General features: G+C 35.1%; 1 protein-coding gene and 1 long non-coding RNA gene across 7 annotated transcripts in view; one reads left to right on the forward strand and one right to left on the reverse strand.

Moving 5' to 3' along the window:
- Positions 1-25599, reverse strand: part of LOC135701756 (choline/ethanolamine kinase) — a 69774-nt gene extending 44175 nt beyond the window's left edge. For 4 of the 6 annotated variants that reach the window (XR_010517658.1, XR_010517659.1, XM_065222678.1 and 1 more), the window contains exon 1: positions 25073-25599. Coding sequence is in view for 4 of the 6 variants with exons in the window: in XM_065222678.1 (XP_065078750.1) it covers positions 25073-25093 (21 nt within the window). In the remaining 2 variants the exon portion in view is untranslated. The remainder of the gene's footprint in view (positions 1-25072) is intronic. The other 2 variants (XM_065222677.1, XM_065222674.1) reach the window with 1 other exon arrangement.
- On the forward strand, positions 7207-17632 carry LOC135701777 (uncharacterized). The gene is made up of 4 exons (XR_010517662.1): positions 7207-7344; positions 7582-7633; positions 8087-8127; positions 16161-17632. It is a non-coding gene; the product is annotated as an uncharacterized LOC135701777 (long non-coding RNA).
- Positions 25600-27054: the final 1455 nt, after the last annotated feature.

Raw genomic sequence — 27054 nt, forward strand, 5'->3', positions numbered from 1 at the left:
TCGTGTATGGTATTTTTATTATTAGGGATGCTCATAAAAACACATACGACGCCTTGTTCAAAAGTGCTGAACAAATTCAATCTGAACTTCCTCCTGAGGTTAAAGTTCATATCTATGGAGACTTTAATCAACTCCATGCTGACTTCATTCTGGACTCTGAAATGAATGTATTTTACTCCCAGTCGTTGGGGATAATGAAACATTGCAGTTCCTTTTGACAAAACTGCTAATTTAGGACTGAATCAAATTAATCACATTAAAACCCAACAGAATTACTCTTGGAACTTTTTACTGGATCGAAGATTGGACCCATCGCCTAAAATCTGCTATTTATCAATTTTATCTAGATGAACGCGTCGTTGGGACGGTACTAATGGATATTTTTGGCCACTATTGAAAATTTATTTGATTGCTGAATTTATGTATTAACAACATTATATCCATTTCCCCTATTTATGAAGATTTCTGAGTAACCGAATCATTAAATCCCTTGTGGAAAAATGAAGCGTTTCACACAGCAATCGAATATTCTTTATTTGTGCATGAAAACCAAAGACCCAGGACTGCGTATACGAAGAAATTACCAGACCACGAAAAAATAAAATTTAAATTAAACAGTGTCAATTGGCAATTAATTTTTAGGAATGTAGGAAATATCTAAATTGCTGTAGACATCTTCTATAAAATTTTAACAGAAATAATTTCGGAGGAAATACCTTTGAAGGCAAAAAGGCGTTACACAAACACAAAAAAATCCAGTCTAGTATAAAAACAAATAAAAAACCAAGGTTGCAAAGACTCATTTCAGCTAAAATAATGTTTTTCGGAATAATAAAACCAAAAGATGGTATGATGGCATGTTTTACTTGTAACTTACAAGAAGAGGTTACAAAGTATGCGTTGGAAACATAAAACCTGTAAATTTTGCTTTCTATGAGTCACAATCAGCGATTTGCTGATCGCTGAGTGAGTGAGTGAGTTTGTGAAAAATCGCTGATTGTGACTCTCATGAAGTGAAGTAAACAGGTTTAATATGTCAAACACATTCTTTGCAACCTCTTCTTGTATCCTACCAATTCAAAATTTGATCATGGCATCTAATTATTTCATAATTTAGAAAAACATTTTTTTAGCTGAAATGAGTCTTTGCAACCTTGTAAAAAACTTGAAAAATCAAATGCAAAAGAACATTTAATAGTAGTGATAATTCATCAATTTATTTTGACATATGCAATAAACTGAATTTACCCATCAGTAATGAAGAATATAATTCAAAAACTGAACTTGAAATAAAGTTTTTTTTTTTTTTTATATCTTTATTAAGGAGACTTTCATTGAAATAAAGTCCTGTCCGAAGAACTTCTTTAATTACGTAAAAACCAAATTAAAATCTGACAATTTTTCTTCAATCATGCATCTTGACGAAAACGTCGACGATACCTCGGAAAAAATGTAATCTATTTGCATTTTTTTTTTTTTTTCAAGAAATCTACACGACATTTTCTGAAAAAGATCGCGACCGCGAATATTTTGCATTTTATCCAGAATGTTCAAGAGAATCGTCAATCAACTCCAAGTGCAGAATATTTTACAGGCTTTAAAACATTTAGATGCCACAAAAGGTCCTGAGCCTTACGGAATTCCTCCAGTATTTATGAAAAGTCTAGCAATGGAACTCACTGCTCCATTGTTTTGGCCTTTTAATATGTCCCTGAAATCCGGAACCTTCTCAAAAATTAGGAAAAACTCATTTTTAGTGCCTATCTTTAAATCTGGCCGTTAGGAAATCAAAATGTAGAAAAATGTGGAAGAGTTAGGGATTTAGGAATTATCTTAGACTCCAAACTAACTTTCATAGACCATTACAACACAATTATTCACAGGGCAAATAACATGCTAGGCTTTTGCTATAACTTTCAGGACGCATACACAATTAAAACACTATATATTGCCTATGTGAATTTTGGACTATTGTAGCATTGTATGGTCTCCTTTTTCAATCACGTACGAAGAAAGATTAGAATCAGTACAAAAACAATTTCCAGCAGGCCTGGGTTCAATCCCAGTCGGCGCCGCCGGGATGTTCATCTCTTTTTGCCAGTGGTGGCGGGGGGGGGGGGGACACCCCTTACCATCCCTCTCCAAAGGGGGAGTTTGGTAAAGAGAGATGAAAAAACCGATTTGTACCTTCCTTAAAAGTTGTCCTAGCTCGCTATTCTAATATCTATATGCAATCTTCACACTGCCGTACTCTAACGGAACTATCAACTCTATGCTTTCATCTACTCCATCTATCGTATAAAAATTACCACTACAGTCTGTTATTTAAAATTAGCATCTTCAACTATGTTAAGGAGATAGTCTCGCAGTATTATAGTGCTAATCGTATAAGAGTTTCGACTCGCACGTTAGTAGGACAGTTAGAGCTAGTGGCTAATTGCAAAGGAGCTTCGTGCTCGCTAGGCCTAAGTGTTCAGTGTCCCGAAACCACGTGAATATAGAAGAACGATCACCGTTGAAGAAAATCCGTGGTTCAGTGATAAGTGCTTCCCAGAGATCCGAACAGGTCCGTCCGTTACCATACGGACCTCTTCCACGCTTAATCAATTAAGGCTTGGAATCAGACATACGGAGTCTCTGGTTCCTTCCACGGGATCTGTCTAACATCCCCATCACTACAGGCAAGCAGTTCTGGAACACCCGTTTCGGCAAAAGGTGCTGAAATCCCCGTCCGGCATTGGAGCTGGAATCCGCAGCAGCAACGGTCAAAGGATTTGGCCACGGTTCATCGAGAGCAGCAGCGACGGCAGAAAAGTGAGTCAAAGTTTATCTTCTTTTCGTAAACCCTTCTGGTTATAATAAAACCCATATGAAGTCAACCTAGAATCTTTAAATTTTTAGTCGCGTTAATTACTTGCATGTACTGAACTTGATTACAGGTTGAGAAAAGGTGAGTTTTTCCTAGCGTTGGTTGACGAAATAAATAAACTAAACTTATTTTTAGCGCAGGAGTCTAAGCAGGTGCGTAATCTGCAATAATGCCTTAATTTATTGTACATACATGCTGCAACATAACAAAATTTGCTGAAGTGACTTTTCAATGGTAATTGAACGATTTTTTTATCACCCCTTAATTCGATGTTGTATCTCAATCATCACAATGTTTCTCAATCTACCCACAGGTTGGTCCGCGGGTTGTCTTTAGATGGGTCACAGGAGTTTCATCGATGTTAATTCAATTTCATGAAAAATTAATATTCAATCATATTCAGAGTAAATAAAAATAATATAGGAAATGAAGATTTTCAACATGGAATTCAGAGAATCCCGGCATGATAATCATAACTATAAAAATTCAGAGTATCTCTGTTAAAATTTCCATAATTCCAGATGTTGTCTATTTTTATTAAAGAGCGATAATTCAACAATGAGATTTAGGGAAATCCCATCCGGGATTCAGAAATTTCTGACTTACAATTAAGATAATACGATACTGTATTGGGATAAACCCAGATAAGAGGCAAAAATGCTCCTTAAACACTTGAAAAAATTAATTACCCGTGCTTCTTCCTAGTTAGAGGAGCGTACCAAGGTGTCTAAACGAAGCTTATAAAAGAAAACCTTCTCTAGCAGAAGCCTACACAAGATTGCTCTTAAAGAAGCTTCTACATCCAAGTGGGAAATATAAGATTTTATTAGAGATTCGTATAAAAGATATACAGAGTTGGTGATGTTTCACCCCATGAAGAGAATCTGTAATGTGGTCTTCGGAAGGCTTATCATATAATTTTGTAAAATTTATGTTAGCTAGCCTTTCGCAAAAAGAAATACGATAGTACGCTTGACTGTTTTATCACCCAAGTGGGTCTGGATTCAATCCCGAGGCCGTTTGGGATTTTTAACGGCTAAAAAATCTCTGTGTTGATGGGTTTGATATCTAGAGTCCAGGTGCTGATTGGCCTGGTAATTGGCACTCATTTGCAGAACAAAGACCGACGGAAAATAAACCAGAATTAAAAAAAAATCCCATAGCACTGCGTCCTAGCAAGAAGTACGGTCGACTTGTTTCGCGCTCCGTTGTTTTGGAAGTTTTCTCGGTATTCGCTTGATATAAATTATCAGTTTTTTCTCACTAAGTGACTCCTGGCATAGTTCCCGGTAAATTGATCGAAAAGTGAGTTTTTTTGTAGTAGAAAGTGTCATTTTCGGAACGATTAATCCGTGCTATTGGTAATTCGCAAACCAATTTGGGCATCATCGTTGCGTGGTCACGCATACGCGCTCACGCATACCCGCTTACGTATCATCATCATCGAGTGTGAGCACCCGTTTCTACATCTACATCGTTCATCAATCATCGTGCGCCTGTGTGCGCTGAGTACCGAGCCTCGATCAAGTGCACCACAGCGAAGGTCATCCACGCAGCGCGTCTCTTCCCGAATAGAAATTGTAATGTAGGAAACATCAGCAGACATCTTCAATACATTAAATTTTAACGTGTATTGCTGTAATCTTAATGTATTCAGACGTCAGTGTGACGTCCAAGTACATAAAAATACATTAGCCTCAAACGTTACATCAGAATCAAACGTCTTGACGATGTAAAATTTGACATCAGAATACATCCAATGACAACAGAACCTAACGTTACATTAGAATCAAACATCATCACGATGTAATTTGTTGCACGCATAAAACATCAGAATACATCCAATGACAACAGAACCTAACGTTACATTAGAATCAAACTTCATCACGATGTAATTTGTTGCACGCATAAAACATCAGAATACATCCAATGACAACAGAACCTAACGTTACATTAGAATCAAACATCATCACGATGTAATTTGTTGCACGCATAAAACATCAGAATACATCCAATGACAACAGAACCTAACGTTACATTAGAATCAAACATCATCACGATGTAATTTGTTGCACGCATAAAACATCAGAATACATCCAATGACAACAGAACCTAACGTTACATTAGAATCAAACTTCATCACGATGTAATTTGTTGCACGCATAAAACATCAGAATACATCCAATGACAACAGAACCTAACGTTACATTAGAATCAAACATCATCACGATGTAATTTGTTGCACGCATAAAACATCAGAATACATCCAATGACAACAGAACCTAACGTTACATTAGAATCAAACATCATCACGATGTAATTTGTTGCACGCATAAAACATCAGAATACATCCAATGACAACAGAACCAAACGTTACATTAGAATCAAAGTTCATAACGATGTAAATTGTTGTCCCTCGGTCTCTCGCCGCATGCAATGTTTGTTTTTCCTGAGTCAGCACTACACGGCGAATGAGAACGACCCAAATTTGAGGTTAGTTCACTCATAAATCGCAAAAAGTGCAGGAACTCAGTTTTGAATTAATTTCCCTCATGTTCCGAATATGAGAAAAGCAAAGATTGGATTCTCTGGATTCTCGTAAATTTTCCTTATTTTAGGGCAGATTTTTGAGGTTTTCCACAGGAAAACATGCGGCAAATTTACTCATCCTGCACTTTTTTCGATATTGAGTACACTGTACTCAAATTTGCGTTGATCTCATTGGCCGTGTACAGTTTTTTTTTTCGCAGTGGGAAAGAAGTTTTGGCATGCCCTGTGGGCAATGTTTATTTGTATGTAAAACAATGCCCTGGTGACGTTACAGTGCAAGAGTTAATTAGTGTTTTAATTGATTATTATCGTTTCAATTGAAAACCGATTTTACTCTTGTTCTGTACGTTAAACATAACGTCGGCTACACTGTAACATGCAAGTACCCATTAATGGGTATAAAAGTACCCATTATAAGTAAGTATATGAAGCTGTCAAATAATGGGTAATTGAATATTTTTGAAAATGGGTTCTTTTGTACCCATCTTTTTGACCTCTTCGGGGAAGAAAAATGAGTATTATTTTACCCATTATTGGGTGAAAATTATCTTAATCAATAGTGAATATTGTCTAACACAAAGCATATTACGAGGGCTTAAAAATTGATTTTCTATGCCATCTATGCCTAGTAAAATGAGTATTGAAATGTAAGTATTTATTTGAAATATATCTAGGTGGTGTACATTATGAAATTCAGATAAAATTTAATGATTTTTATTGTTAATTTCAGATCCACAAGGAAGTGGCCGTGAACAAAGTGTTCCAGGAAGGGATGACATGAAGAAACGTCCGACAAAAGCAACACATTGCACAGCAGGGACAGTGGATGCCAAGTTATTATTATCGAAATAAATAAAAAACAAGTTATTAATGCTAATGTTTCCGCCATTTCAATGAAATATGCGAAAAATCAAATTAAAATTAATTTCTAAATAGCTCAATTATCGAAAATGTATACTTTTTACCCATTTTCTAAATCTTTTCATTTCTGAAAATGGGTAAAAAATACCCGATGAATTGACGTACAAGCTCTTTACCCATTATTGGGTAAAGACGTTTTACCCATTTTATGAGTTTACCTAGTTTACTTCGAAATGGGTACTTTTTCACCCATTAATGGGTGCTTGCCAGTCACAGTGTATAGTGTGCTGTACACGCTAACTTGAAAGTACCTATTAATGGTTGAAAAAGACCCATTTTGAAGAAAAGTGGCTTAACTCATTAAATGAGTAAAATTTTTACCCATTAATGAGTATCTGTTACCCATTAATGAGTAATTGTTAATCATTAATGGGTAACAGATACTCATTAATGGGTAAAATTGTTTAATCATCAATGAGTTAAACCACTTTTCTTCAAAATGGGTCTTTTTTTACTCATTAATGAGTACTTTCAAGTTAGCGTGTATACCGCATCCGTGTATACGAACACACTTACTACCCCTGTTGGGTGGTTTTGCTCCTCCGTTTTTGACAACATTAGAAGGAGAAAAGGAGACAAACTAGTCAAAAGTAGGTAAAAGTGAACTGGCCGTTGGGTACTTTTTTCTTACCGTGTACGAATACAGCACCCCACACGAATAAAGCCCTACAGTAAAAGTATGGACGACTGACACCACAAAACTGAAAAAAGCTGTTCCAATCGAGCAAAGCGGTGCATTTTGACGGTTCGATTGGAACAACTTTTGACAGACGTCCATACTTTTACTGTAGGGCTTTACACACAAAGTGCCGGCGACAAAGTGACGTCATTTGACATTGGGCGACTTAAAGACTGACGTTTTTAAATTGGTGTGTTTTTTTTTGTCGTGCGCTCAGCCATCTTGTCTGGTTTGTTTATAAACAAACTAGACAAGATGGCTGAGTGCACGGAGCGCACCGCAAATTCCTTCACCCGAGCCGCGAAGGAAAGTAGCAACTTTAACAGTAAGTATTCAAATATTTGTTATATTTAGTGTTATTATTTGTAATTTCTCATCCGGATTTCTCATGATGTAATTATTTTCAAAAATTGATCCGGTTGAGATAAGCATCCTTGCTGATGCAACGCATCAACAAGGATGTTTAACTCATCAGGATTCCTCCAGCGGATCAATTTTGAAAAATAATGACAAATTCTAACAAACATCCAAAATTTTGATTAATTTGTATTTTTTTTTTCAGCCGGCTGCTTCCAATAATTCCGGATTGGGACGTGTACGGAAATTGAATAGAGGTAGGTGTTAAACAGTTTTTATTAAGTGTAATTATTTTTAAAAATTGATCCGCTGGAGGAATCTGACTGAGTTAAGCATCCTTACTGATGCAACGCATCAAAAAGGATGTTTAACTCATCCGGATTCCTCCAGCGGATCAATTTTGATGTAACTTTTTTCCAAAAATTGATCCGCTGGAGGAATCCGACGGATTTCATTGACTGATGCAAAGCATCAACAAGGATGATTAACTCATCCGGATTCCTCCAACGGATCAATTTTGATGTTACTATTTTCCAAAATTGATCCGCTGGAGGAATCCGGCTGAGTTAAGCATCCTTGCTGATGCAACGCATCAACAAGGATGTTTAACTCATCCGGATTCCTCCAGCGGATCAATTTTGAAAAATAATTACAAATTCTAACAAACAGATCCAAAATTTTGATTATTTTGTAATTGTTTTTTTTTTCAGCCGCCTGCTTCCAATAATTCCGGAGGTGTTCGGGAATAGAGGTAAGTATTGAACAATTTGTTATTAAGTGTAATTATTTTTTTTTTTAAATTGATCCGCTGGAGGAATCTGGCTGAGTTAAGCATCCTTATTGTAAGGATGTTTAACTCATCCGGATTCCTCCAGCGGATCAATTTTGATGTATTTTTTTTTTCCAAAAATTGATCCGCTGGAGGAATCCGGCGGATTTAATTGACTGATGCAAAGCATCAACAAGGATGATTAACTCATCCGGATTCCTCCAACGGATCAATTTTGATGTAACTATTTTCCAAAATTGATCCGCAGGAGGAATCCGGCTGAGTTAAGCATCCTTACTGATGTAACGCATTCCGATACCGGATCCCGATGTTTATGTTTAAGTTAAAGTTTTATTATAGTTAAGTAAAATTTAAAGTTAAGTTAAATTAAGTATGTAACAACTAAATTTAAGTTAAAATTATGTTAAAGTAAAAGTTATGTTGATGGTAAGATAAACTTATGTTAAAGTAAAAGTTAAAATTTATTTAAAGTTACGTTAAAGGTAAGTTAGAGTTAAGTTAAGGTTACGTTTAAGTTAAGTTAAAGTTATGTTTAAGTTAAGATAAAGTAAAGTTAAAGTTATGTGTAAGATAAAGTTAAGTTAAAGTTATGTTGAAGTTAAGTTAACGTTAAGTTAAAGTTAACGGTAAGTTAAAATTATGTTAAGTAGAAGTTTATTCAAATTTAGTTATAAGTTATGTTAACGTTAAATTTAAATTAAATTTATGTTAAAGTTAAGTTAAAGTTATGATAATGTTAAGTTATCATTAATTTAAAATTAAAGTTGTGTTAAAGTTAAAGTTATGTTCAAGTTAAGTTAAAGTTAAGTTATGTTAACGTTATGTTAAAGTTATCTTAAAGATAAGTTAAAGTTAATTTAAAGTTATGTTATGTTAAAGTTAAAGTTAAGTTTAAGCTATGTGAATGCGAAGTTAAAATTAAGTTATGTTAAAATTAAGTTAGAGTTATGTTTATGCTTAAGTTAAGTTAAGCTTCAGTTAATGTTAGGTTAAAGTTATGTTAAATTTAAGTTAAAATTACGTTGAGGTTATGTTAAAGTTTAGTTAGAGCTAAAGTTAAGTTAAAGATATGTTAAGTATATGTTAGGTTAAAGTTAAGTTAAATTTATGTTAAATTTAAGTTAAAATTTCAAGTTAAGTAAAGATTAAGTTAAGGTTATGTTGTAGTTTAGTTAAAGTTAAGTTAAAGTTAGGTTAAAGTTATGTTAAATTTAAAGTTATGATAATGTTAAGTTATAATTAATTTAAAATTAAAGTAACGTTCAAGTTAAGTTAAAATTGAGTTAAAGTTGAGCACAATTTAAGTTCATGTTTAGTTCAATTATGTTATGTTAAGGTTTATTCAAACTAAAGTATAAGTTATGTTAAAATTAAAGTTATTATAAAGTTAAAGTTAAGTTGATTTTATGATAATGTTAAGTTTTTTTGAATCATTCATTAAGTTTAAAAGTGATGTTAAAGTTAAAGTTATTTTGAAGTTAAAGTTAAAGTTATTTTAAAGTTAAAGTTATGTTTAAGTTAAAGTTATGTTAAAGTAAAAGTTATGTTAAAGTTAAGCTAAAATTAAATGAGAGCTAAAATTAAGATAAGAGTTTGTTAAAATAAAGTTCAAGTTATGTTAAAGTTAAAGTTAAGTTATAATTAAGTTTAACTTATGTTAAGGTAGAGTTAAAGTTAATTTAAAGTTTTGTGAAATTTATGTTAAAGTAAGTTTAAAGTTAAGTTAAAGTTATGTAAGAGAAAAAGTTATGTTATAGTTATTTTAAAGGAAAGATAAAGTTTTGTTAAACTTAAGTTAAAGTTATCCCTAATAAACGGATACCATACACTAACGATGTCATAGATGGTACGACCATACCGCATAAAGTTGGGATGATATCCCGAATTGGTGGTTAGGCGCTTCTTATGGTTATTGTTTATGCGGGATGTTAAAGTTAATTTAAAGGTAATTTAAAGGTAAGTGAAAGTTTTGTTAGAGGTAAGTTAAAGTTATGTTAAAGGTAAGTTAAAGCTAAGTTAAAGTTATGTTAAACTTAAGTTAAATTTGTGTTATACGTAAGTTAATGCTATCTTAAAGTTAAAGTTATGCTAAAAATAAATTAAATTTATGTTAAATTTGGTAAAATTTAGGTTTTGCTAAAATTATATTCAAGTAAAGTTAACGTTAAGTTTAAGTTAATTTAAAGTTAAAGTAAAGTTTAAGTTATTTTTAAGTTAAAGTTAAGTCTAGATTATTTTAGAGTTAAAGTTAAGTTTAAGTTATTTTAAAGTTTAAGTTAAGTTAAAGTTATGCTGAAGGTAAGTTAAAGTTAAGTTGAAGTTATGTTAAAGGTATGTTAAAGTAATTTTAAAGTTAAAGTTATGTTAAAATTAAGTTAAAGTTGTGTTATAGGTAAGTTAAAGCTATCTTAAAATTAAAGTTATGCTAAAAAGAAATTAAATTTATGTTAGATTTGGTAAAATTTAGGTTAAAGTTTTGTTAAAGTTAGGTTCAAGTAAAGTTTAGGTTAAGTTAAAGTTATTTTAAAGTTAAAGTTAAGTTTTAGTTATTTTAAATTTAAAGTTAAGTTCAAGTTATTTTATAGTAAAGTAAAGTTAAATTAATGTTAAAGATAAGTTAAAGTTACGTTAAAGTTGTGTCAAAGTTAAGTTAAAGTAATTTTAAAGTTAAAGTTATGTTAGAGCTTAGTTAATGTTATGTTAATCTTTATTTAAAGTTATGTTATAGGTAAGGTAAAGTTAAGCAAAAAATAAATTAAATTTATGTTATATTTGATTAAATTTAAGTTAAAGTTTTGCTAATATTATGTTAAAGTAAAGTTAAAGTTAAGTTTAAGTTATTGTTAAGTTAAAGTTATTTTAGCTTAGCTTAGCTTAGCTTAGTCTGACTGCACGTATCGATAGTTGCACTCCGTGATTGATCTGAACCAGTGAAATTGTACAAAGATTGTTAAGTTAAAGTTATTTTAAAGTTAAAGTTAAGTTTAAGTTATTTTAAAGTTAATTTTTTGTTAAAGTTAAGTTTAAGTTATTTTAAAGTTAAAGTTATGTTAAACTAAAGTTAAAGTTCTGTGATAGGTAAGTTAAAGTTAAGTTGAAGTTAAATTAACGTTAAGTTAAAGTTACGTTAAAGTTAAGTTAACGTTATGTTATGTTATGTTAAGTATAAGTTAACTTAAAGTTAAGTTTAAGTTAAAGTTAAAGTTAAAATAATTTTGAAGTTAACGTAATGTTCAAGGTAAAGTTAGGTGAAAGCTAAGTTAAAATTAAGTTAAAGTTATGTCAAAATTAAATTAGAGTTATGTTTATGCTTAAGTTAAGTTAAAGTTCAGTTAATGTTAGGATAAAGATATGTTGAATTTAAGTTAAAATTACGTAAAGGTTATGTTAAAGTTTAATTAAAGTTAAGTTAGAGATATGTTAAGTTTATGTTAGGTTAAGTTCAAGTTATGTTAATGTTAAATTTATTTTAAATTTAAGATTAAATTTAAAGTTAAGTTATAGTTCAGTTAATGTTAGGTTAAAGTTATGTTAAATTTAAGTCAAAATTAATTTAAGGTTTTGTTAAACTTTAGTTCAAGTTAAGTTAAAGTTATGTTAATGATAAGTTAAAGTTATTATAAAGTTTAAGTTAAGTTAAAGATCTGTTTAGTTCATGTTAGGTTATAGTTAAGTTCAAGTTATGTTAATGGTAAACTTATTTTAAATTTAAGATAAAATTTAAAGTTAATTAAAGTTAAGTTAATGTTAGGTTAAAGTTCTGTTAAATTTAAGTTAAAATTAATTTAAGGTTATGTTAAAGTTTAGTTCAAGTTAAGTTAAAGTTATGTTAAAGTTAAGTTAAAGTTATTATAAAGTTAAAGTCAAGTTAAAGATGTGTTAAGTTAATATTACATTAAAGTTAAATTAAAGTTATGTTAAATTTAAGTTAAAATTTAGTTAACAACAACGTTTAAGTTAAGTTAAAATTTGGTTAAAGTTATGTTAAAGTTAAAAATAAGTTAAAGTTTGTTAAAGTTAAGTTAAAGTAAAGTTAAAATTACGTTAGAGTGAAGTTAAAATTAAAATGATTTTAAAATTAAAGTAATGTTCAAGGTTAAGCTATGCGAAAGCTAAGTTAAAATTAAGTTAAAGTTATGTCAAAATTATGTGAGAGTTATATAAATGCTAAAGTTAATTTAAAGTTAAGTTAATGTTAGGTTAAAGTTATGTTAAAGTTATGTTAAAGTTATGTTAAAGTTATGTTAAAGTTAAGTTAAAATTAAATTAATGTTATGTTAAAGTTAAGTAAAAAAAGGTTAAGTTTAGTTAAAGAGAAGTTAAAGTTAAGTTAAAGATGAGTTAAAGTTAAGGTTAAGTTATGATAAAGTTAAATTAAAGTTAAGTTAAGATTAAGTTAAAGATAAGTTAAAGTTAAGTTAACGCTAAGTTAAAGTTAATGCTAAGTTAAGTTAAGTTAACGTTAACGTTATCTTAAAGTTATGTTACAGATAAGTTAAAGTTATGTTATGTTATGCTCAAGTTAACCCGAAAAAAAATAACAACAAAAATACATTAAAAAACAATGTAACAATAAGACGAAAATTATTGTTTTAACAATGATTTATATTGTTACGTCTACAATAAATTTACCTTGATTTATGTTGTACAAAACAGTAAATTTCATGGTAAATGGAAAATTTACAATAAAAAAGGGGGGTTGTTAAGTATCTTAACAATGAAATTTTCGTGATTTTCCCATATAATTTTTTTTTCAATAACATAATATATTATTGTTATTTTACTGTTGGTTGGCGAATTTATTGATTAAAAAAATAACAGTGTACTTTAGAGTGTATGTGTTGGCTTGACAGATCTACATTATCGATTTTAAAAATAAATCGAAAAAATAAAACATTGCCCCGGGAAGGGAAGGGGGTGGCATGTCTGTTATGGGTGGTCCTTTTTTTTACTGGTTATGGATCGAGATTCGATCCGGAACTTGTGAGAAATACAGGCCAACTCCCCTGCGCTCGATATCCCTAGGTCACGTCTCCTTGGGGGTTGAGCGCCGTTGATAAGTTAATGCATTCGACTGGAGAGAATCGCCCATGAAATATGCTTCCACCTGAGAGTTCCTTTCTGACATCTTCAAGTGGTGGAGTTTTTTTATTATTATTGTATGATTATTCCCTAATAAAAAATAACCATAAACGAACGATAACCCAAATCATTGAACTATTTCACAAATGGTTTGGATGATACCCAGAACACGTCGTTAAGCAAATTAACCATACAATTTTTATTAGGGTTGACTGCACGGAAAAGGTCTCCATTAAGCTTTAGAGAGGGTCTAGGATAAGATATGAGCGGACGCGGACTGCCTGATTTTGAGCCAAACGAACTGTCAAAGCCAGAGCCATACGAGCAGCGCCTATCTTAGTTACATTGGCAGTGTTGCTGACCCTCTCATAGTCTGCATGCTTCAATCAGATTTATTTTTATTGTAATTGAGTTGTTCATTATTGTTCATGATCGAATCATGTTAACAATAAAATAAATGAAAAATACGATAAAAATCATTGTAACAACATTTTATTATGTACATTCATTGTACAGCTAGGTAGCAGTTTTGCCGTTTTCGGAAGAGTACAACATTATAACAATCTTTTTTATTGTCGACAATAAATATGAATGTTAGAAATGCGTTTCCACTGAAAATTTCACTGTAATTTTTTTTTCGGGAAGTTAAAGTTGAAGTAATGTTCAAGGTAAAGTTATGTGAAAGCTAAGTTAAAATTAAGTTAAAGTTATGTTAAAATTAATTTAGAGTTATGTTAATGCTTAAGTTAAGTTAAAGTTCAGTTAATGTTAGATTAAAGTTATGTTAAATTTAAGTTAAAATTACGTTAAGGTTATGTTAAAGTTTAGTTAAATTTATGTTAAAGCTAAAGTGAAGTTAAAGATATGGTTAGTTGATGTTAGGTTAAAGTTATGTTAAAATTTAAATTATAATAAATTTCAGTTAAAATTAAGTTAAGGTTATGTTAAAGTTTAGTTAAAGTTAAGTAAAAGTTATGTTAAATTTTCCTAAAAATCTGCAAATTACTTAGACGATCTTCGAACTTCCCTGAAGTTCTGTGTACTCCCTGAAGGTCTGTGAATTTCTCTGAAGATCTTCGAACTACCCTGAAGCATTAAAATATTAAAAATTTCTCTAAAAGTCTACAAAACTTTCCTGAATTTCTGCAATTTTTTTCTGAAGCAATAAAAATTTATCTGAAGACCTCCTTTAAGTTCTGCAAATTTCTCTGAGGATCAACAATCTTCCCTGAAATTCAGTATTTTTCCCTGACGTTCTGCCAATTTGCCTAAAGCTCTGTGAACTGCCCTGAAGTACTGAAAATAACTCTTAGATGTACGAGGATCTTTAAATTTATGTGATCTTCCCTGAAGTTCTGTGAGTTTATCTAAAGTTCTGCGAACTTCTCTGAAATTCTGTTCTATAAATTTCCCTTAGGAACTAAAAAATTATCTTTAAATTTACGAACATCACTGTAGTTCTGTTAATTTCTCTGAAGATCTTCAAACTTCCCTGAAGATCTGTGAACATCCATAAAGTAGTGATTATTTCTCGAAACGACGACAAACATTACTGTAGTGCTGTAAATTACTCAGAAGATCTACGAACTTCCCTGATTTTCTTTTGATTTCTCTAAAGATTTCAGTTTTTTAAAACTTCTCTGAAGTTTTTTTTTTTAATTTCCCTAAAGTTCTGCTAGTTTCTCTGAAGATCTACGACCTTCGGTGTAGTAAGATCTTCATAACAATTTCCGATTATTCTACGTTCTGAAGAAATTTTCAAACGACTTCAATTCGATTTTTTATCAGATGTTGGTCCTCAGAATAATTCCTGATCAACTTGACCTCTTCGAAAAATATCTAATCCTTATCAACCTGACCACTTCGAATATTTTCTAAATTACTTTATTTGAATTTCTGATCAGTTGTAGGTCTTCAAAACAATTCCTGCTTATTTTGATCTCTTGTAGTAATATCCGAAAAGTTTCGATTGATTTATTGATCAGTTGTAGGTTCTCAGAATAATACCTGATCAATTTAAACTATTCAAAGAATATCAAAAGGACATCGTTTGAATTTCTGTTCAGTTGTAGGTCTTCAGAATAATTATTAACTTAAATTAAATTAAATCTGGTATTTTTCTGATGTTTATAGAACTACCAACAATCAATACGAAACTAACGATTTTAAATTGGCTCACCACTTTAGTAGCCTATTGGTCCCAAGCAAACGATTAACGTACCCTATTCTAGTTGAAATTCTATTACTACACTATGTTTGTTTTGATTCGCTATGAAAGTTTGACAGATAACATCAGGGGTGTGTGGATTCATGCAGAACATGCAGGGGTGAGTGAAATAGCTTGGGACTGCTTGGGACCGTTGTTCTGGTACTGAGTGAGCCAAAAATAATAATGATTTTCTTCGGGACCCAGTGGTCTTAGAGTTACCTCTATGGAACTACCCTGAAGTTCTAGTAGTTCTTCTAACTAACCTTAAAATGTACATTTACCCCTATACAGCTATGCCGCTGTCCTGGTGTCATTGGGTTCGGCCCTTTACCTGGCTCGTAGACATTTCAAAGACAACAATGTCTGCATGATGTTTATACATCGGTTCAAACTATGCGTATTGATAAGTTTTCTGAAAAGATTTGGATCTAGGTGCATAGTTTGCTTTGATAGTCTTTCAGTTTCTCTAGCATTCTCTAGTCTTACCCTAATAAAAAATAACCATAAACGAACGATAACCCAAATCATTGAATTATTCCACAAATGGTTTGGATGATACCCAGAACACGTCGTTAAGCAAATTAACCATACAATTTTTATTAGGGTAGCTCATCTAAATATTTATTGCAAAATCCCTGGATTAATCTTCAATTTGGCTTTGTTTTCTTGTTTATTTTCTATCGTTCTATGTTCTGCAACCGAGTGGCAACCACTTACGCTAGGGAGGCAATTGAACACCTAGACCTGGACTCATCAACTCAAGGGCCAGGATCCACGGCTGTGCTTCTTTTCGAAGGAAGGCATGACACCACCAAAGCAACCAAGGAAGTCATCAATCCCCACCAACTGACGAGTTTCGTTTGTGGTTCGACACATGGACGGAGCATTTGTGTTTTGCTAAATTTTGCAAATTATTGGGGAATTTCCCTAAAGTTTCACGCGGCCACCAGTTTTCACTCTTCCACAGGCCTTAAGGGTAACCCACATTAGATCTGCTTGCGTTGCGTTGTCGTAAATTTTATAGTTAGACAATATATTTAGCTGTCACTTTGCTGCATCGCGCCAGATCCGGATCTAATGTGGGTGGCCCTGTAGATTTGGAAACTTGATTATGTAAATACTAGGCATCTTTGTCTGGTAGTTCGTTCAAAAATGATACAACAATCGTCAAGCTCGCTGTAACGTCACCTAGTGCCTCGTCACCTACAAATTGGCGCCTATGTCAGTGGTCTAATAACTCTTAGCGCGCTAATGGCATAGTTCCCCTGCCGCATAGAGAGTTACCACAATGACATTAGGTTAGCTAAGGTCAGTTAACTGACTGGTGGGAAACGGGAGCTTACGCAATGGCTATTCTGTATGCATTTAAGAGATAGTCTACCAGAATGGATGATTTTTTTTGTACAATTTTATGTTTTCTGATTGTGCAAAACATGAGAATTAACTTTTCCAATGCTTTCAATTGTACAAAGCATTAGTGCTAGAAACATGATCTTGTAAACACTACACACCTTAACTGTTAGTTTGATTAAAAAATGCTGCAACAATCGTCAAGCTCGCTGTAATGTCACCAAGTGCCTCGTCACCTACAAATTGGCGCCTATGTCAGTGGTCTAATAACTCTTAGCGCGCTAATGGCATAGTTCCCCTGCCGCATAGAGAGTTGCCGCAATGACATTAGGTTAGCTAAGGTCAGTTAACTGACTGGTGGGAAACGGGAGCTTCAGCATTGACAGTTATGTACGCATTTTTATGATGTTATCTAACAACAATGGTGTGTAGTGTTTACACGATTATGTTACTAATTCTAATGTGTTGTAAATATAATTGAAAGCATTTGAAAAGTAAGATTCTAGTGGTTATACTACTTAAAACATAAGTAAACATCTACATTTTAAAACATTCAAACAACGTTTACTTTAAACGTTTTGTACATCTGAAAACATCAGAGAACAACAAACAGGAAGTACAATTGAAAACATCCGAACAACGTTTAGTTCTAACGTTGTGTACATCCGAAAACATCCAAAAAACGTTTGGTTCTAGCATCGGGAAACATCTACATAAGAAAACATTAGAATACATTTACATATAAAAACATCCGAACAACGTTTAGTTCTAACGTTTTTTACATCCGAAAACATCCAAAAACGTTTGGTTCTAACATCAGGAAACTTCTACATTAAAAAACATCAGAAAACATTTACATGTAAAAACATTTAAACAACGTTTAGTTCTAACGTTTTTTACATCCGAGAACATCCGAAAACGTTTGGTTCTAACATCGGGAAACATCTACATTAGAAAACATCAGAAAACGTTTACATATAAAAACATCCGAACAACGTTTAGTTCTAACGTAATGTACATCAGAAAACATCCTTAAAACGTTTGGTTCTAATGTCAATAGATTGAAATTTTTGACGTCAGACCGACATTAGAATGGCAAAATTTTGTTCCAATATTTCTGATGTATACACCATGTTACGTTGCTTAAATACAACTAAATCATAATGTTTTCTAATGTTTGACATCAGGCATACATTTGATTTCGATGCTGATGTAGACATCAAAATCAAACGTTGGGCTAATGTAAATTTCTATTCGGGTTCCAGCCATCTGTGTAAACGCCTACACATATAACGCTCGGTGGTAGAAGTATAGAATTATCAGATAAGTTTTTGTTTTTTTTGTTTCTTTTCCTCCTCCATTAGTTAAATTTTCATTTTGTAGTTCTGTGTTTGTAGTGTTTTCTGTGTATTGTGTCTGTGCGTTCAGTGGGAGAGCGTTTTGCGCTCCCACTAGTTGAACAAAATGGATGTTTTGTCAGAAGACGACATGGATGACCATTCATCTCAGAATAATGATGATGTCATCCCTGGTTCGTCGTCTCAGTCTGTCAATGGGCAGGATGAGAAAAGCACCAGATTGCGGGCCTACCCGAATGACTCGACTGGCCCATGGGTTGTCTATTTTCAGCCCAAAAACAAACCCTTGAATGTTGTTCAGATATCTGATGATCTGACAAAGCGATTCTCTGCCGTGACCGAAATAACGAAGGTTAGGCACAACAAACTTCGTGTGACCGTCGCTAACCTGAAACAGGCCAATGAAATTGCTGTTTCCCAGTTTTTCACACTGGAATATAGGGTGTACATTCCAGCTTCTGATGTGGAGATCGAAGGCGTGGTCACTGAGGCGAGCCTGAACCCCGAGATACTGGAGAAGCAAGCGGTTGGCCGATTCAAGAACCCCTTGCTTCCTCCGGTAAAGATACTGGCCGTTCATAGAATGAAGTCAGTATCGCTCAGCGAGGGTAAAAAGAGTTTTACCCCCACAGACTCGTTTCGGGTGACCTTTTCTGGATCTGCCCTTCCTCAATACATCGAGCTGGGAAAACTTCGTCTTCCTGTGCGGTTGTTTGTACCTCGGGTCATGAACTGCCAGAATTGTAAGCGGTTGGGACATACGGCCTCCCACTGCGGCAACAAGGCACGCTGCTCCACATGCGGGGAGAAGCATGAGGATGGCGCCTGCGCAGCTACTGCACCAAAATGCGTGTACTGCAATGGAACTCCTCCTCATGCTCTCTCGTCGTGCCCGGCGTAGAAACAGCTCGGGGACAAAATGAAACGCTCCCTTAAGGAACGTTCCAGGCGGTCTTTTGCAGAAATGCTTAAGACAGCCAAGCCATCGACCAACGAAACAAATCCCTTCGCTCTTTTGTCAGATGACGAGTCTGGCTCTGACTTGGCTGAGGAGGGAGTTTCTTTCAGTTTTCCGGAAGGTTCTGCCCGGAAACGAAAACGCATCCGTTCGCGGAAAGTTGCAGATCAAGAACCCCAAATCAGCTTGCCCAAATCAAGGAGTGGTGGAAAAAAGGAGACTTCTACTCCTCCTGGATTCCGCAGAACTGATTATACCCAGGATTTTCCACCTCTTCCGGGGACATCCAAAACCCCTGATGCCCCAATTTTAAGAACAGAAACCCCTTCTTCATCTGGGCTGTTCTCATTTGATGACATTGTGGACGGTATTCTCAAATACCTCAACATTTCTGATCCTCTAAAAAGCATTGTCCTCACATTGCTTCCGACTGTGAAATCCTTCTTGAAGCAATTGACTTCAAAATGGCCCCTTCTTGCAGCTATCATCTCCTTCGATGGATAATTTTCCAAACGAGGTCGGGGATTTGATCACTGTTCTACAGTGGAATTGTCGAAGTCTTATTCCGAAATTAGATTCGTTCAAGTATTTAGTCCATAACAATAATTGCGATGCATTTGCCCTCTGTGAAACATGGCTCTCTTCAGAAATTGATCTCCCTTTTTTTGATTTTAACATTATTCGATTGGATCGTGAGGATTCACGTGGAGGAGGGGTACTTTTGGGGATCAAAAAGTGCCATTCCTTCTATAGAGTGAATCTTCCCGAATTCCCCGGTATTGAAGTTGTCGCATGTCAGGCTACTATTAAAGGTAAGAACCATCGCTCTGGTGGGATCAACAATGCACGGAGGTTTACCGTAAAAAGTCCGACGCGTTTAAACTTTTTCGGAAACGCGGAACACGCGAGCATTTCAACGCATACACATCTCTTGAACGCGAACTCAAGAGCCTCATCAAGGCCAAAAAACGGGGTTACTGGCGGCAGTTTGTAGACGGATTGTCGCGCGAAACGTCTATGAATACGCTTTGGAGTACGGCGCGAAGAATGCGTAACCGGTCTACTAACAACGAAAGCGAGGAATGCTCGAATCAATGGATTCTTAAATTCGCGCGAAAAGTGTGTCCGGATTCCGTGCCGTCGCAGTTGATTCCTCGCGAAACCGCGAATTCGGTAGACGAAATCAGTCAGCCTTTTTCAATGGTGGAACTTTCACTCGCTCTCCTTTCGTGTGGCAATTCTGCCCCGGGATCTGATAGAATCAAGTTCAACTTGCTGAAAAACCTCCCAGACGTCGCTAAGAGGCGCATGTTGAACTTGTACAATCAGTTCTTGGAGCTCAATATTGTTCCCGACGATTGGAGACGAGTAAGGGTGATAGCCATTAAAAAGCCTGATAAACCCGCGTCGGATCACAATTCGTATCGGCCCATCGCGATGCTGTCGTGTATTCGGAAATTGATGGAGAAAATGATCCTTTTTCGCCTCGACAAATGGGTTGAGACGAACCACCTTCTTTCAGATACTCAATTTGGTTTCCGTAGGGGTAAGGGAACGAACGACTGTCTCGCGTTGCTTTCCTCGGAAATTCAGTTGGCTTTTGCTAAGAAAGAGCAAATGGCTTCTGTGTTCTTGGATATCAAGGGGGCTTTTGATTCAGTATCCGTTGAAGTTCTTTCAGAGAAACTCCACGCTTGTGGATTGTCTCCATTAATGAATAATTTTTTGTACAATTTGCTGTCAGAAAAACATATGAGCTTTTCTCATGGAAACTCTACAGCTTTTCGATTTAGCTACATGGGTCTCCCCCAAGGCTCATGTTTAAGCCCCCTTTTGTACAATTTCTACGTTAGAGAAATTGATGTCTGTCTTAGTGACAATTGCACGTTGAGACAACTTGCAGATGACGGCGTAGTGTCTATCACAGGGCCAAAAGAGGTTGACCTGCAAGGACCCTTACAGGATACCTTGGACAATTTGTCTACTTGGGCTATTCAGCTAGGTATCGAATTCTCCACGGAGAAAACTGAGTTGGTCGTTTTTTCTAGGAAGCATAGCCCAGCACAACCGAAGCTTCAACTTTTGGGTAAACCGATCACTCATTCCATGTCTTTTAAATATCTCGGGGTCTGGTTCGATTCCAAATGCACCTGGAGATCCCACATTGAGTATCTGAGACGAAAATGCCAACTAAGGATCAATTTCCTTCGATCAATTACCGGAACGTGGTGGGGAGCCCATCCACAAGATCTTCTGACGTTGTACCGGACAACGATTTTATCGGTTTTAGAGTACGGTAGTTTTTGCTTTCAGTCGGCAGCTAAAACGCACATCATCAAGCTGGAACGGATCCAGTATCGTTGTCTTCGTATCGCGTTAGGATGCATGCACTCGACTCATACTATGAGTCTCGAAGTGCTGGCGGGCATGTTGCCACTATCCGTCCGTTTTTCAGAGTTATCTCTTAGGCTCCTCACCCGTTGCGAAGTAATGAACCCACTGGTGATCGAAAATTTTGAGAAGCTTCTGGAGCTAAATCCTCAAACATGTTTTATGACTTTGTACTACCTATATTTAACACAGGATGTCAGCCCTTCAAGAAATATTCCCAATCGTGTAGTCTTCTCCGATTTCGGCAATTCAGTGAATTTTGATTTATCTATGACGCAGGAAATCCGCGGAATTCCAGAGCATCATCGTCCTATGATTGCTCCGTCATTATACGCTGCAAAGTTTGGCCATGTTGATTCTGCAAGAACGTTTTTCACAGATGGATCTCTAATAGAGGAGTCCGCTGGTTTTGGTGTATTTAATGAATTTCATAGCGCCTCTCGAAAACTTGAAGCTCCTTGTTCTGTGTATGTGGCTGAACTGGCAGCAATTCACTACACTTTGGAAACTATTGCTTCACTTCTTCCAGACCACTACTTTATTTTTACGGATAGTCTCAGTTCTGTCGAGGCTATCCGTTCCATTAGGCCGGTAAAGCACTTCTCGTATTTTCTCTTGAAAATACGAGAACTGCTTAGTACTTTATCCGTGCGCTCTTTCATCATCACCTTCGCGTGGGTCCCTTCGCATTGCTCAATTTTGGGCAATGAGAAGGCGGATTCACTTGCGAAGGTGGGCGCTATGGAAGGCGACATTTATGATCGACAGATCGCCTATAGTGAATTTTTCTCTATTTATCGTCAGCAGTCGCTCGTTAGCTGGCAACATCAATGGAGTGAAGGGAGCTTGGGACGATGGCTACATTCAATTATCCCTAAGGTGTCGAAGTTTGCATGGTTCAAAGGGTTGGACTTGAGTCGAGACTTCATACGCGTGATGTCTCGTCTCATGTCCAATCACTATTGTCTAAACGCTCACTTGTTCCGTGTGGGGTTGGGAGACAGCAATCTCTGTGAATGTGGACAAGGTTACCAGGACGCTGATCACATCCTTTGGTCTTGTGCGGAGTATCGTGGAGTCAGATCACATTTTTATGATTCCCTTCGGGCTCGAGGTAGACAACCTAATGTTCCAGTTCGGGATATTTTGGCTAGACGCGATCTGGAGTTTATGAAACTCATATATGTTTACTTTAAGGATATTAACCTTAGATTATAAGTTTGATTAACCTTGCTTAGTTTTTAGAGATGAACTAGCCTAAGGCTAAAAATCTCTTAAATAAAGAATTAAAAAAAAAAAAAACCTTGCTTAGTTTGTATTTTGTACGTGTGGGTTTTTTTTTTCAATGTTTGTTTTCAAGATGAATAGAAATAATTTCATGCTTTAGGATTAATTAAATAGTTGTATCGTAAACCACATTTCAAACCTCCTTCTTCCCTTTTCCCATCCAAAAAATTGTAAATCTCCACTAACCTCGAGACAACCGCGAGTACTCGGTCCAGTTCCTTTAACTTTAAATTTAAGACAGTAATAATGTATAACGCAAAGGATAACTCGGCTCTGTAAAGTTTATTCGATTGAGCCTGTACAAATAAAGTAATTATAAAAAAATAAAAAAAAATCTGAAAATTCTGGCTCTTCATAATCTACGATTTTGAGAGGTTTTAGACCCTTCGCATAGACAATCGTCCATACATTTTTTTTTTAAATATATATGAACCATACACACATAGATTAGGTAGGGGAAAAATCTACTCCAGCTTAATCGCCCATTCCCGGCCTATCGAGCACAAAACATTAAATATATCTATGATTTCTGCGTAAACGTGTCAAATAGGCGTTTGGTACGATGCTTCTATCCAATAGGTGTAAGACGAAGGGTTGAAGAACGCAAAATAAGATCTCGAAAACAAAAGGCGCAATTGAAGTGTACAAAAGGCGCACGCGAATTAACTTTTCTTTCCGTTCGATAGGCCAAAAAGAATCCCAATAGCGTTTCAATTGCTAATAGGCACAAGAAAACCCGTAGGGCAAGTTGAGCCGCCAGAAGCAATTTTTCCTTTTTTAACAATAAACGAATATTTCGCGACGCCTTATCAGAACTAACGGTACATATGGAAAGGTAAATAAATTTGGAAGCCATCTGTAATAATAATATACCGTGTGGTGCTAAACTACACTAGATTAAGAAGAACTAAGTACGGGTTGTGCTTAATAGGCCGGGAATGGGGTATTTAACCCTACTCCAGTTGATCTCGTTTTGGATGGATTAACTGTAAAAACCGAGAGCAAAATTTTACTCTGTTGAATCAAACGGAAAACTAATCCTGCTTTTAATTAACTCAATTTGATTACAGATTTTGCATTCATAATACATATTTAACTGAACTTGCAGTGCTCGTTAACATCAACAAAGTTGCTTTCATTTAAAAAAAAAACTCTTGGCTGCATAATGAAAGCTTAATGTGACATCAGATTTATGCCGCGACAGCTGAAATCAAAAAAGTTTTAATTATGATAGGAACAGCAAACTTTATTATCAATTTGATTTTATTTTGTTAACCGGTTTTGCTGGATCTCAGGGAAAAACTTGCCGAGATTTAGCTAACATGCGAGAATTTCGCTGAGATCGTAGCTAACAACCAGAAATGTTACTGAAATATCAGTAGAAATAAATGCTAACCTGGTCGGCGGTGCCAATCTCGGCAAAAAAAAACGAAGTGTATAGACACTCGCTGGTAGACAACACACCATTAAATAGTCAATACTTATTCAAGCTTCTCCGTGTGCTCATTATTCTCATCCATATTTATTTTTGAGAATTCAACTGAGCAACTTTTGGCAAAAAATTAAAATACTTGAACCTTTTTATATAGATTCAATAATATTATACTGTATTATTTTTTTTTTACTTTTTTTTCAAAAAAAAACATTAACGAGATGTTTAGCCATTTAGGAACATTTTTGTATCTCTAAACAACGAAAATACTTCTGAGAAGGAAAGGGTTAAGGTACACAAGAAGAAAAACTCTGAGGAGAGTACGAAAAAATGGGACTTCATAATGAGTACTTCACCATTCCTTTGTTTTGATTAAAAAAAAAAAACTATTTTTATGGACTTGGTCCATCTGATAATTTTGCATAGGTACGGACTGGTAAACAGAGTTGAATTGATCATCTATTAGTTAGTATCACTAAGGTTTCTCATTGTTTTCTTTAGATATATTTGTATGTCGAATGATTCAATGGCATTCTTACACCTTGTTCGAGCCGTTGTTACAATTAATTTACATCGAGTAATCACCATTGCAATTGCATTGACACAATATTTGTTTACAAAATTCTACTGCTTTTGTCCCAAATGTTTAAATCTTCCCAGCTTAAAAGCAGCCTTAAACAGTAAAGGATTGACTATGGAAAACTTTTTGATGACTCAGCCTTTACAGGATGCAAACTAAACACCCCCAATCAATACTCTTTTATCTCACTAAATTAAGAGATAAGGAAGATTTTGCTGCTTGCTACAATAACTAAGGCTACCTGCGAAGATGTACTCACCTTTATCATCATTGAATGCATGATTGATTTTCCTCAAAGTCGCCCACTTGTCAACAGAAATGTACTACGTGCTATCAAGAATGAACCACCGATTATCAGCTCTACAAAATTAACGACGAGACCATAGGCTGAACGATAATGTTGTAAAACGGATGGTGCTTTTTATTTGACTTGGTACCACTTTTTGTGCTTTCCACTTTTAAATTTTATTCCACTGCACCGTTTATTTATAAGATCACACTTCTTTCTTCACACCTTCTACGATTTATGTGATGAAAAAATATATTTAGAAATATATATTATATTTGCGCAAAATCAGACCACTTGGTGCGTTGTAACAGTTACACGTAATTAATCTGTATAACGATCCAGTTTTTGAACGGATACAAGCCTTGAAATGCTTCCTTGTTATCGATTAAGAATCGCAAAATCTACAACGAGAATGGCACAAACCGAAAACGTGCAAAAAGTCTGCTTTAACATCAAAACCTGTGCAATATTGACAAAAAGAATAACGAAGTGCTAATGACGACTACCTCAAGCTGACTGAGTCGAACAACGTCAACGTCTCGTATGATACTGCTTCGGGTTCGGACGGATGGCGCTATACCACCACTACTTAGCTATACATATACATACGATTAAAATCATGAACCATCATAGGCAGTAGTCATAATGTAAAATGCACGAGGTAGATGAATCACGGAGAAAACGGATTTCCCTCCGAGTTCATGTATTGGTGTTAAGTCTGGTCGAGTTGGCCCCCAAAACGAAAACAAGTGCTGGCAGTAACCATCTAGACGGTTCCTAGGAGCTTCACCAATAAATAACCATAATAAAACCATCTCGAGGCGGATCGACCATCGTCATATACCACGTTCAGACTAGACTAGGGTGTATGTAGAGTGATGATTTTTTATTATGTTGAAATAGGAACAGCCGATTATCTGTTACCGGCTTGGAAAAAGTCATTGCGATCGAGCCAAAGACCTCTGTCATATAGCTGACATGTTGTTACTCTAGTTTAGACTATAGTCGCTATATTTATGTAGGGGAAATGACGGCTTCGGCATGACAGACTATTTTCGGCAACCCAAATTGAAACACTATTTTCACTGGATTTTCTTACGAAAACACTTCGCTGAATGCATGCAAACGATTCTTTATGCTTTCAGCTTCAATTTGACTATATTTTTACCACTGAGAAAAAGCAATCTAGCAAGGTTTTCTTGAAATGAAACACACGCACTACAAATTGTAGCTGATTTCGAGTTGCCGATAATAGAACAGCAGATTTACATGCAGTTCAAATGGAACGGTTGCCGAAGAAAAACTGGTTGCCGACAATACTCGCTCTCACTAGAGAAGATTGGAGCTTTGTAAAGCGTTTCAAAACAGTTTTTGACAATTCTTTCGACTGAAATTGTTAGAGCAGCTGGCAGCAAAAGATTGTAAACAAACCAATACTGCATATGTGTGCGTTCCTTAGAGAAAAAGGCTATAGAAAGAAGGTCGCTGCTTAGGTTGCCGAGAATACGTAAATTCCCCTATAAAAATAGTGACTATAGTCTAGACTATATAGCTAGGGTACAGGTGTTCCAGTAATACGGTGGGCCCCGGTAATCTGATCGTTTTTAATCTGAACGCTTTTTAATTTGAACTCCGCTAATCTGCATGCCGTCATTTTTTTCATGAATGGGCTAAAACGAAAAGGAACATTGTGGAACGGAAAGCAGAAGCAAAACAAAACATCAAATAAAGCTGCCAGAAAACATTGGCGTAGCTAATGGGAGAGATTAGAATGCCTGCCCCCTCCAGAATGATCCAGGCTGCCTTCAGACTTTTTTTAGATTCTCATACCGACAATCTAAAATATATAAATCTTCAAAAAATTCTGGAAGGGGCCTAGATCATTCTAGAGGGGCCAGGCACCCTAGGCACCCCCATTCCCTTATAAACAAATACCATAAGCGAACTGTATC

This window comes from Ochlerotatus camptorhynchus, unplaced genomic scaffold (assembly GCF_037179485.1).
Source record: "Ochlerotatus camptorhynchus isolate MF236.1 unplaced genomic scaffold, CSIRO-AGI_Acam_v1.1 ptg000176l, whole genome shotgun sequence".
Taxonomy (NCBI): domain Eukaryota; kingdom Metazoa; phylum Arthropoda; class Insecta; order Diptera; family Culicidae; genus Ochlerotatus; species Ochlerotatus camptorhynchus.